This window comes from Etheostoma cragini, chromosome 11, assembly GCF_013103735.1.
Source record: "Etheostoma cragini isolate CJK2018 chromosome 11, CSU_Ecrag_1.0, whole genome shotgun sequence".
Classification (NCBI taxonomy): Eukaryota; Metazoa; Chordata; class Actinopteri; order Perciformes; family Percidae; genus Etheostoma; species Etheostoma cragini.
Genome location: NC_048417.1, coordinates 9,563,066 through 9,575,712, shown reverse-complemented (window position 1 = coordinate 9,575,712; position 12,647 = coordinate 9,563,066). Strand labels below are relative to the sequence as shown.

At 42.5% G+C, this 12,647-nt stretch overlaps 1 protein-coding gene across 3 annotated transcripts; it reads right to left on the bottom strand.

Moving 5' to 3' along the window:
* Nucleotides 1-3,009: 3,009 nt before the first annotated feature.
* tmtc4 (transmembrane O-mannosyltransferase targeting cadherins 4) lies at nucleotides 3,010-12,332 on the bottom strand. 3 transcript variants are annotated; one of them, XM_034884528.1, is made up of 19 exons: nucleotides 12,077-12,332; nucleotides 11,849-11,974; nucleotides 11,528-11,732; nucleotides 11,246-11,361; nucleotides 10,076-10,292; nucleotides 8,793-8,880; nucleotides 8,492-8,592; nucleotides 8,098-8,190; nucleotides 7,733-7,894; nucleotides 7,232-7,434; nucleotides 6,741-6,915; nucleotides 6,041-6,172; nucleotides 5,824-5,903; nucleotides 5,604-5,711; nucleotides 5,345-5,486; nucleotides 5,138-5,252; nucleotides 3,577-3,689; nucleotides 3,421-3,490; nucleotides 3,010-3,268 (listed from the first exon to the last, which is right to left on the bottom strand). In XM_034884528.1, the coding sequence occupies exons 3-19, from the start codon at nucleotides 11,687-11,689 to the stop codon at nucleotides 3,120-3,122; spliced, it is 2,226 nt and encodes a 741-aa protein (XP_034740419.1). In that variant the 5' UTR covers nucleotides 11,690-11,732; nucleotides 11,849-11,974; nucleotides 12,077-12,332; the 3' UTR covers nucleotides 3,010-3,119. The 3 variants fall into 3 exon arrangements, with proteins under 3 accessions (XP_034740419.1, XP_034740418.1, XP_034740420.1); XM_034884527.1 differs by having other exon boundaries at nucleotides 11,849-12,326; XM_034884529.1 differs by lacking the exon at nucleotides 11,849-11,974 and having other exon boundaries at nucleotides 12,077-12,324.
* Nucleotides 12,333-12,647: the final 315 nt, after the last annotated feature.

Sequence of the window (12,647 nt, the reverse complement as noted above, 5' to 3'; positions counted from 1 at the left end):
TGACAGTAGCCCTCCTTAAAATGACAGAATGCATCCCAGCCAGACAGACAGAGTGGTGTCAGGGAAGCGCTGTGACAGGCAAGGGCACCCCTCCAAAAATGCCACCATGCCCTAGTGGCCTACAGTGTTGTAGGGCACTGGTATTATCTGTTCGGAGGTTGTGTCATGTAATATGATCTAGATGAAGCGGACAGGGTGGGTCCCTCTTTGGGATGTGGATGGGGTGTCAGACAAGCTGCTCCTCTAATAAGGGCTGCCATTCGAATGATCACTCAGTGAGCCTAACCTCTGACTCCTACTGTTATAAGAAACAGAGGGAGGGGCAGACTGGGATGGTGGGAAGGACTTTGGGTTCAAATGTGTAGTATTTACATCAATTAGACAGCCAAGATGGAGGTGCCCATCCGAACCCATTAGGATTGTTATGGTAGGGGGGAGCAGGAGGGAGGGACAGTGAGGGCCGTACAGAGGCCCAGCGGACACATCACAGGACTGCCCTTGATCACATCCTGTCACATTGATGAGAACGCTGTCAAAGCCACTCTTACAGATGTACAGTACGTGTGTGTGTGTATGTGTGTGTGTGTGTGTGTGTGTGTGTGTGTGTGTGTGCGTGTGCGTGTGCTTTGAGCTGCCATGCCCGCTTCTAGTCCTTCTCTAACACTAAATACAATAAAACAACTCATGCTATCCGCAGTGTAAAGTATTTTTTGCCTGCAACAATTTCAAGGCTTTCTCAACAATACAACTATACGTCTACATTCAAAAGGCCCTGTTCTTGCAATCCCAGTCAGTCAACTCAAGGTCAACCTTCACACGTATTCCCCCTCTGCTGCTTAATGGACATTTCACTGTTGCAGTTTGGATAAGCCCTGTGTTTCTTTGTTTTGTTTGGGGGTAGATGTTTGTGCTTATCAAATGCAAAATAGCACACCTGCTGTTCCAAAACACCCTCAGTGTGTTCAAATTAGTGCTCCCCTGCTTCTTGTTCTTCTGTTGAATATTCTGCTGCAACAAAGGGATGTTTTTTTTCCATGAGTTTGTTTAGTTAGTATTACAGATATGGACTGTGAACAAGCAGACATGATTCTCCCAAAACCATTGACTATAATGATCAAAACTCATCAATGTGATTAAGAGAACACAATAAAGAACCCCTCCTGGGAGTTGATTTCATTGCATCCAAGCAGGTAAAAGGTGTACAGTAAAAACCCAAAGAACAAGGAGAGGACTTCATAAGGCTGTAGTATTCCATCTTTTATTAATGTCACTCCCTAGGACAGCAGGTTTTTGTCAGTCAGGATGGATAATGAAGATGTTGGCGGAGCCGGTGAATCCATCCCTTTAATACTCACATATTTTATGATAATGAAAGGTATTCAATGAATGATTATGACAACAGTGGGCTCCCCCACTGATGTGCCAGCACAGCTGTGCAGCTAGACAGTCAGCTGCAGGCACCCAATGAAAGGATCACACAGAAAGTAAAGAAAGAATCCGTAAGTACTTACAGCGAATAGCTGATGGTTTTGTAACCAACCGTACATCGGCCGCACTGCATGTTACACTGCATGACAAAAGATAATATGAGGGAAAAGCTTTCAGTCTTGATTGTCCTTATCCAAAGCTTTTTGATCTTATTCTGTCGGCATTCGGTCCATAGCATGAAGCCCTTTCACCACACTGACCTTTACACGAGTCTTGTTGAAACAGGTTTCATCTTTAACAAAACAATACTTTAAGTGCACTATGTATATAAGCTATTTGTTGTGATTTTAGCGATATCTACCACAGACTCTTTACATCAAAGCAGCAACAATAAAAACAGAGTTGAGTAACAAGGAAATTTCACCATGTTATGAGTTGCACACAGAGGACATCGATGGCCGTGTGTGCTGTGGCACCCCCCAATGTGCATATCAGTAACATCTTCCAAGCATCAAAGCATCAACTGGTGTATTGTACTGTATGTGTAAACAAACGTAGCGGCAACTTAAAGCAAAGCCATACCAGCCCGCCGTAGCTTCAAAAGTTCCCTGCAAGCTGTAGGAAGCAGGTGAAAAAATAGAAGTGTGTTGAACTTTGACCTCGGGTGCACACTTGTTGACTGATGTTTCACACTGGGGTCGCCTTTTACCTCCGCAGCATTCTTCAAGACAAGCGTGTCCGTGTGTGAGTATGTACGTGTGTGTGTGTGTGTGTGTGTGTGTGTGTGTGCATGCAAGTCCCCAGGGAGACCATCCCCTTCTCTCTTTGAAGGTTCTGTGCTATAGAGCTGTTTTCATACAGCACAGACCATGGGTTTCCTGTCTCAGCTGACCCCTTGTCTCCTCGTGGACACTTCAGAAAAACTTCCCAGTACAAACACCTTTCTCCCATTAACTACAGAGGCTTTGGGTGCAGGGAGGCAAAGGGGGTTCTGAACCTCAGAGTGCCATCGCGCTCAGGAACAAAGAAACGGGCATTAGAAACAAAAACACGATAACCAGATCAGGGTTTGTTTTTCCTGCTTGAATAAAGACTATATTGTAGCTGTGTGCAGACCAGCGCTGTGTAGCAGCCTTTGAGTAGAGGGACATTTGGAACTCTGGAAAAAGGGCCAAATCAAATAATGTTTTGTAACAGACTCTCTGGATCCACACATGCATGATGCTCTGTCCAGCTGACACAACACAGGGTATGAGATGAAAAGAGGATGGGTTCACCATGGATCAGTTCCACATGGTCTTCAAATGGAGCAACAAAACACAACAGTGCAGAGGACCATGCAACCAGCGCAGGCATCCAGCACACCTGCCCCATAAACATTTAACACCCATGAAATTAAATTAGATAATTATTATATTATATATTATATAATTAGTTACCCAAGCAGTCTCACACATGAAAGTCTCGGATAAACGTTAAAGCTACCAAAGGACAACATGCAACTGTGCAACATTGTATTTTTCCTTTTGTTTTCCCTTTTAGAAGTTGTTTGCCCCGTAAAGAACAAAACTAGAGCATGTTACCCAGATCATGGTCTTTATTTCCAAATGGTCCAAAGCCGGAATTAGTGAGATTAAATAATACAAAACAGAACAATGGGAAAGATTTGTTTTACGGCAGGCAGGGGTTCTTCAGGGTGTGGGTCGTTTAAGCTGGTCCAGTTTGCGTCGCAGCATGTTATAGTTGTCTCTGGTCCCAGGAGCCTCAGGATCCAACTGTAGAGACAGCTCATAATGTTTCTTTGCCAGCTCCAGCTTTCCCCAGCGATGATACAACACAGCTGAGGAAAAAAAGAAACAACATTCTATTCATTTAGTGCATGCAATACAAGTCAGGCAGCATTCAAAGTTATTCTTATAGCTTATGATCGCCTAGATTCTCTCATCAATTCTTTAAAATATATGTGAAACAACCAAAGTTGCAGCAGCTTACCTAAATTGCCATGGCAACTAGCAGCATTTGGGTTTATTCGGAGAGCATGAAGGAAGAAGCCCTCTGACTCCTGAGAAAAAAAAAACAGAATTATCTTATACTTGCACCACTCATGACTTAGTAATATTCTGAGTTAAAATGTTTATACTGACAAACCTTATATTTCTGTGATTTCCCCAGGACATTGGCCAATGAAAACATGATAGTGTGGTCGTTGGGTAGGAGCTTCAGAGCCTCTCGGCCGATCAGCTCAGCTTGGCCCAAGTTACCTTGAAGACAGAACAGACAAGTAAAAACAATGTCAAGATTAACATTTTTAGTAACGCACATCACACAAACTGCCTGGATGTACATTCTTACATATATTTTTTTAGTGTAATCTACATAACATTGTAGCCAACATATATGCTACTAAAATGGTGTGTTAACATTCATACAGTTCAACAAAACAAATCCAGAGATACAACTGTAATAACAGCTGGTATGGAAATAATCTGAATGCTTGCTGTATTTGTCAGCAGTGTCCAGAACAGAGTTTTTCCCTCTCCACACATGGAGAAGCGGTTTAGTCTCCTAATTAAGGTTGAATACAAGGCCCACTGGGTTATTGATCTCTGTCACAGACCCGTCTGATGTCTGGCCAGAAACATAGAAAGAGAGAGAGCGAGAGAGAGAGAGAGAGAGAGAGAGAGACAGTCAGAGAGAGACAGTCAGAATGACAGTCAGAGAGACAATGACAGTCACATCCTGAGTCATGGCCTGTGCCCTTCAGACACAGCTTGACTACATGTGTGACTGTGTCTGAACACCTCTGCCTGAATCTACACTGATTCTGCCTTTTGTTTGTGTAATGATCAAAACAAAAAGGGGGTGGGGGGGTGGGGGAGTGAACCAATTCCTTGCTTTTTGAAAATGACACCTATTGTTCTTTTCTCTATTCTTTTTTGGTAGGGAGCTGGGGAGAGGGGTAGAATTATTTCTGTCAGATTTGGGGAACAAATGCGGAGGGGGGGGGGGGGACTCTGAGGGGGCGCTGTTCTGGCTGTGCTTGCCCGCGTTTGATCAGGAACATACTGGGCCCTGATTGGATAGTTCCAGTGCCCTCCTGGGAGACTCCGCCCCCACGGGAGCGGCTTCTGACAAAACGGCTCGAGCGTTTGGAAATCAGAGCATTCTCCACACGGCAGGGAAGAGTGCCTTCAAAACTCACTACACAAAGCTTTAATACATAAATTTCAAGCATTGCTGATTCCTGCTCTTCCGGTCTAATCTTGTTGGCCATTTAGATTTCCTGCCTTTCCAAAATAACAACGCTGTGTTTCTTGGCTGTTAATGCTGGAACAAACAGAACAGAGAGTTCTTTGAAAGTAAAGTGACTTAAAAACGCCTATCAATTCACAAATGGGTAAAGCCTTATTACTTACTATTACGATTATGAGTATTTAATCACAGAATAAATTACAAAATGTAATTTATTATTACCATTGCTGCTACTATATCATTTACATGGTATCACACAAATATATATTAAGAATACTTCAGATGAACACACCTTAAAAGAGTTGTAAAGTCTAGTGTAACTGTGTTTTAAAACAATCACTAGACTTTTTGGAACTTTTTTGGACCACAGGTTCTAATAACGAGGTGTAACCGGGTTTTATGTATTGTACTGTATGAACAGTATGTGGGTGCATGTGTGTGTGCATTTTGTCAATACCAGTGTTGTCCAGCAGAATGACCATGTTGTTCCAAGCCAGACTGTGGTCAGGTTTTAACACAGTTGCATTCCTCCATGCATTTAGGGCATCCACATGTCTATTCAGATCAGCATACTGTCACGACAAGAGAGAAATAGTGTTCTAAAATTCTCTTCTTTTTTAAACAGCAGCACTTGCTAAACTGTGTTTACAGCCTGAAATCTCACCAAGCGTCCTAGGTTATAGTAGCAGTCTGGGTATTTTTTCCTGAAGCGGATTGCATTCCAATAGCTTTGCTCTGCTTCCTCGAACTTCTGCAGGCTATTTTGAACTATACCCAGATTCATCCAAGCTGCAGCAAAGTCATGCCTGTGTGGATTAAAAAAAGGTAAGGTTTCAGTAGGGAGATATTTCAAGACATCTGTGAAATAAAGTGGTTGTCTTGTTTTTAGTAAGATGTGTATTTCTATGTGTTGGGCAACATACTGAATAGAAACAGCTTTGGACAACAGCTGCTCTGCCTCGATCAGTTCATTCCTCTCCTTTAAGATATTCCCTAGGTTGTTCATGGCATGAACGTAGGTAGGATGTAACCTGAAAACCACAGAAAGTGCAGTTGGTGTGACTCAGCCCTCTCTCAAATATAATGTAATATTTCAACTAGCATGTAGCTGTTTGTATTGCTAAGACATGTGACGAGACATACCTGACTGCCTCTCTGTAATATGCAATAGCAGCGGTAGAGTTTCCTCTGTCTGCCAGGTTCTTACCAACATTGTAATGGACCTGAGGAATCAGTCATCAACCCAAATGGCATCAGTGTGACTTTAATTGATTGACTGCTGTTTATTTCCACATGGACAAATATTTTACATGCTATAAAAACGGCAAAAAAACAAACAAACAAAAAAACAGATATTTACCTTGGCATTAAATGGACACACAGACAGGGCGCTGGTGAAAAGGCTTTGCTCTGATCGCCACTGGTGACTGCGGAGAGCACAGCGAGCTACATACACACACAACAGCGATAGCACTGACACACACAGTAGCTTCTGAAATGGGGAAGAAAACAAAGCAGAAAAAGAAGACATTTAACAACAACGTACTGTAAATTACAATGTTATTACCACTATGGTTAAAAATAAATAATTGGGCGCCCCGATAGCTTAGTTAGTAGAGCGTGCGCCCATGTATAGAGGTTTACGCCTCAGCGCAGCGGATCCGGGTTTGACTCTAACCTGCGGCACTCTGCTGCATGTCATTGCCCCCCCTCTCTCCCCCTTTCACTTCTTCAGCCAGTCCTGTCATTAAAAGGCCAAAAATGCTCAAAAATGATCTAGAGTAAAATAATTATTAACAGCCTGCAAATATTCTATTTAACACATGGACACAACCTGCTGTTATCATCCCTTTACAGGTGAGTCATTAGTCTTTTGTCATGTCTGTCCCTGCTCTTCATCACTGAATTGTTAAAGCTGCATTAACAGGTGATGAAATAAAGAGTTTAAAACCAGGACACTGTGACCTGTGTCACTGGGTTGGACTGCTGGAAACTGAGGGTTTAACAGGATGTGGTACTCTTTACTCTGGTGCGATCTTTTTGGTGTGATTTAGCCCTACCCTGTATTTGGACCAGTGGCAGCAGCAGTGTCCCACCGAGTATGCCAGCAGTAGGCAGTAGCCAGCTGAAGACAGGTAGAGAACTCTCTCAGCAATGACGAAGCCCACCCTGAAGAAAATGTTACAGGCTGGCAGAAAAGGGACCACCAGCAGCACTAGGCCTAAGGTCAGTGTCCTGGTTGGGAGAGAAAAAAGTCACAGAATGACACTTAGAAATGTTAAAAATTACATTGTATGGTAATTCAATTTAGCCTGAGAAATGCGGGTTCAATAACCCACTCCAAAACTATCCTAAACACAGGACACTCCTTATAGACCACACTCAGTCTGTCTCTAAACCAGCAGAACATAATAAAACCCAATTGAGACGTGGAATGCTGGTCACACTGCGGTGGATATGGTACAATTTTCATAATCAAGTGTAGGTCTAGAGAGGCCAACATGTACTTCATCTCATCTACAGCGAGTGTGAGATGGCTGTGCTTGCTTACCTCCTTCTTTGGCTGTCCTGCGAGCATAAGGCTTGGCTTATCAAGCCTATCAGGAAGCACCAGAGCAGCAGCAGCCACACCATCCGCCAATCAGTGGCTGACTTAATGAGAGGCACACAGCCCATGGACCAATCAAAACACAGCCACCAGGGACACAGCAGCAGCCAGGCATTCAGAGAGTAGTAGTAATTATAGTTCACCATCTGCCAATCAAAGAGGAACAGGGGAGGTGCAGAATGGGAGAGAGTTGGGGAAGATGAGAGAAGAAAAGTATTTCAAATTCAGAATCAAAGTCAATCACTGTTTTCCATGAGGAAGATTACTTGGGGCAAACCTAATATTAGAGGTTTGATTAGACCATCAGAGTCAATTCATTGTTGCATAGATCCTGACATATATTTCTAATGTTTGAGATAATTTAAGGTAGAAATCGTCTAGCTTTAGTGTGTGGTTAAATGTTGCAGCTCACATTAAATAACTTCCATGAAAAAACATACTTACTCGAAGAAATATATTTTCTGCAAAAGATGCAGGGTTGTCTACTTCAGTGAATGCTGGTGGTCCTGTTCCCATGATCCTCCAGCGTGTATAGAGCATTAAGAGTCCTCCCAGACTCATTAGAGCCAACCGTGTGAGCAATCCCATTCGCAGTATCTCACTCATCTGTCAGAAAAATATTACTACTTGCCATTAGCAAATTGAAAATGCATGATTGTTAGTAACTTGCAAACACTGTTTCATGACTTCAATTAACTAAAATGCATATTGCTTTAAATAGGCAATGTATGTGATGTGACATTAATCCTACAAAGGAGGGCGTAATGTATGACAGAAAGGAGGGGGAGGGAATACAAACTGTAACTCACATTGAGTGGAATCTTCCTAAGGAGTAGCCTCTGGCTGAGTTCATACACATTAACATTACAGATCAGAAGGACATCAAAGGCTGCATTCACACCCTAAAGAAGAATACATAGAGTAGCAAGGAGAAATGGCATTTACAATAAAATTTAGTTCAGCAACAAAATGAATATTTAGCTTAAACCATAAATAGGAAAAACATAAGACTTTTAGGTTTTTCACATAAGCAAGAACAAAAAGAGATCACATCAATTGGTGTGTCTTCATAAAAGTGTTAACACACAAGTTTTTGTTGTGCACCACTGATGAGCTCTCTCTTTTAACATTTTTCTTCTCACTGGATGTGATATAAGCCTCAACTCACAACAAAATGACTTTGCAAAGAAAAAGACTTTGTACCAAAACTGTGATGCCTTGTTCTTTACAGAGCATCGCTGCAGCACACAGCAAGAGGCTGACCACAACCCACCGGACCGAAAACCTGTCATCTCTGTCACTTCCTGGGAACACAAAGCCAAGACCAAGCCGGTTATGGACAGTTAAGGCCTAACATGTAGGTGTTCAAACAGATAGATTTAAAAACAAGCAGCTCCAGAATGTTTAATGCTGGCACTATATACACATCAGCACATATGGACAGTCTTTTGTACAGTACAGCATACAAGTGTACATGCAGAATCGTACTTGTTTAGATACCTACCTCTGTTGAAAGCTTTGCAGTAGGTGAGGAAAGAGAGCTGAAAGAACAGAGCGCACAAAAGATCTGCTCGACCCACTATACCAGCCACCTATTGAGAAGGAGAAGGGAACAGAGAAAACCAAGAGAATGAAAGATGTTAAACAAAAGGCCTACAAGTACACATTATGAAACAGCATTCTTAAACGCATCCCTTCATTAATTACTGCATTTATATGTTTATCCAATCCTTACATCACATTCTGTTTTGCATGGGGCATCCACTTACGAATGGAGGCTTATTAACAGAGATAAGAAAAATCTCTCATTACCAGCGTGGCCTGTTGGTGTGTGGTATATACAGTGTGTGGGTACAGAATGGTTGGCATCCTGCGGATGCTTGCTTTGATACATACAGCGGGCCTAAGCCAACAGTCTGCCTGACTTCCACCCCCCAGGTCTTATCCAGTCCTTGACCTGAATGATTAAAGAGCGTGAAGAGCGGGAATTGCAGCCTTCCAGCTAGGCTTTACAGCAAACACACATGTGTTGGCAGGTCAATAAGCTCCCAAACACAAGTAATAATCAGGCCATGCTACCACACGCGCCTTGGCCCTACCCTCCCAACTGAGACTAGGCTTTTGTTCTTGGCATGGAACCACTGCATGTTTACTATTAAAATTCCTTGACTAGTATGTCAAAATGCCAAGATGTGCTGATGTATGGAATCCATGTTGTAAATAAAAGTATTCCACAATCGCAGATCACAATTTCTATAGAAGAAAAAGTAGTTTATATAAATATGTAAAACAAAATTTTTTGTTATCATGTGTAATAAGTTTAAACATTGTGAACATTAATTCTATTTTAAGAAAACACGGTAAACAGGAGGCAGCATGTATTTTACAGTATACTCCGCACATTGCTAGTAGTTCCTAAGTTAACGTTAGTAGCTTAGTCTTAAGAGAATTAGACTTCATGACCGATAAGACCCCATCGGGCAGCGAAACAATGGCGTCAGTGACGGTGTTACCAAAGGTCTCTATTTGCATCTGTTGAGACTACAACACAACCCTGGGGATTCCAAACCTTGTCAGGATCACAAGGCTTTTCCGGGTTTAGAGGCTCCGAAACGAACCAGTGCAATGTGAAAGCGAGGTGTAAACATAGCAAAAGATATTTGTTTTTAAATTAAGACGCAGCAATGTAAATGTAGCTTTAATATCACTGTGGGAACAAAGCACAAAAGAATTGTACTTAATAGAAATGAAAATAAAAAATAAGAAAAACTTTAGAAGTCTACTTACACTTTCTGTGTGGACTGGGTGTGTGGCAAAGAAGAGGGCAGCAAGCAGAGAGGTCTTGGGGGCATAATTAAGTATTCTACCCTTCACATCATAGGCCAGTCCACCAATCAGTATAGCAAACACGTCAATCATAAGGGAAGATATTACAGCATGGAGGATGATGTTCAGCACATGGAAGCCAACAGGATGCAGGCCTCCAGCCAAGAGGTAGTTCAGCCTGTAACAGCAAAAGGGGCAAATTCCTAATGCTAAATGTACGGCAGATGTAGGAAAGTACAGAAGTGGGCGAGGGGGATAAGAGCTATTGCAAAGCATAATGACATGATAATGTTGGGCCAGTGTAAAAAAAAATAATTAAAAGAGTAATCGTGTGTATCTGTAGGCACAGTTAAAGAGGACAGTACAAGCCGGGAGTTAAATGCTGCCCTAAATGGAGCCCAACTGGGTAAGATACTTAAAAATGAGCTCACTCCTGCCATTGCCCTGTGATCAGACTCAACCACAGTGTTGTTATGATGGTTAAAGACAGAATCGTGCATCTTAAAAGTATTCATGGGCACTGGAGCTGACAGGTCAGCACACTCAGATAAGCTTGCACGGTTCCTTGGAGAATCCACATATGCTGAGGCAGGAAATTAGCAGAGCTGACCGAGCTGCAGTAAAGCCAAGGCCCATTATTTTTCCTCCAGCCAGAGACAGAATGGCCTGTTAGGGCCCCAGGTGGAGCCCTGGGTGGCAAGGCAGAGAGACGGAAGGGTTTCTTCTGTCTGACAAACGGTACCTGTGAAAAACTGAATTATCTTACCTTTCAATTCTGTTGACTTTCAACCAAACTCAGAGACAAGAATTTATTTGTAAAGTTGTAGGAGGCTCACATAGGTGGCCATGATAAGTTGTTTTGCACAAGTCCTTGTTTCCCCAAATCACTATAACGGAGGTGGCAGAGGGCAAAGTTAAAACAACCCATAGAGCCACATTAGACACGGTTATAGGAAATATGCTTGCTTATCAATCAACCGTCCTTTAATATACAGTGCATGTCCAAACATTTGACTGGTACTGCACCTGCGTGTTGTGTTGTGGTTTCCTGTTAGACGATGTTAACACCTGCCGGACGAGGAGAAACATATTTTTGTAACGATAATCTAACATCAGTGTTTGAGTTCTTACCTAAATGTAAGGACAGTGAGAGGTCGGTAGGATTTGTGACTGGAGTTGCTACTTAGGTTGCTTCCCCAGAAATCATTGCTCCAGATATTGTTCAGAGGAGTCGTGGGTTTCAAGTCCTGCACAGAAACACAAAATTAGACAAATTAGAAAAGGGCAGGATGTCATTGTGTTAATGTTGCAGGCAATGATATAACATGTAATTAAAGAAATACAACGTGGGTACATCGATGGTTTTGCAAATATGAATATGTGGTTATCATACTACTAGAACAACAAAAATACCTTGTTGTTGACAATTGCTTCTGAATCATCAAACACAAACTCCCCGTCATAACTGTTAATGAAACACAGGAGAGCCACCAGGGCGACAGTGACCTTGGCCTGAACTGGAGCAAGCTTTGGAAGGGGTATCTGGTGATCCCAATAAACTTCAGATAACGCCATGATGCACCGGGTCTTTGGTCATATCATCAGATAACGTTTGTTCCTAAAGGGAAAGAGGATGGGTAACGTTACAGCCAGCATAAAGCGTAAAACTGTGCCCACTGCTACATGCATGGGTTGTAACGAAGCACGGTCTTCATACACTTGGTGGATTCATACCTTCTCTTTTGAGAGACATATTGTGAGAGGTCACCGTGTCCTGTGCAACTCCCATGTTAGCTTCTTTTTCAGCTGGCTAACAAGCAATCGATATCGTTAACTCACCGAAGGCGCCAACAATTGTACCTGCACACAAACGTGGTGGTTATATTTACACTTTGTAACAAAGAGGTTACATTATAACGCTGTCAGCGACACATGACGGCGTAGCATGACAGGTAACGTTACCTTGGAAGTTAGCAGGCTAATAAAGCGTGCCTTTAGCATGTCTTCTTAGCGTGTGCTATTCCCATCTATGCGGCATAAACGTCACAGGCACGCGGTAGTAGCTGTATCGATATTACACGCTATGCATTTTAAATATTTTTCATTCACCTAAGATAGCCCCGGCGAGTTGCAAATGAAAAACTCTGTAAACAAATAAACACGCTCAACCTTCATAACTTCCTGTCTAGCGTGACGGTCACGTGTTCATTTTCAGCCAATGGTTGTAATGCTGTACAACGTTCGCCTTCTATTTCATAGACAGTTAAAGAAATGGACCAACAGATCCCGTTGTTCTGGACGGAGACCAGTGAAGGAAAAAGAGACGGGAATGGCTGCAGCCTGGAGCGTCCCATGTCATGCCGTCCCGTCTCAAGCCGAGGTGTGTCTAACGATAAATTCAGAGGGTCAAACACACGAAATCGTGAATAATTTTCCAGATGGAGTCACGGATAAATTCGTGACCACGTTTGTTGCAATCCATTGAAAAACGCTACATTCATCTTGTAGACATTTTTTTTTTACGTAGGCCTAT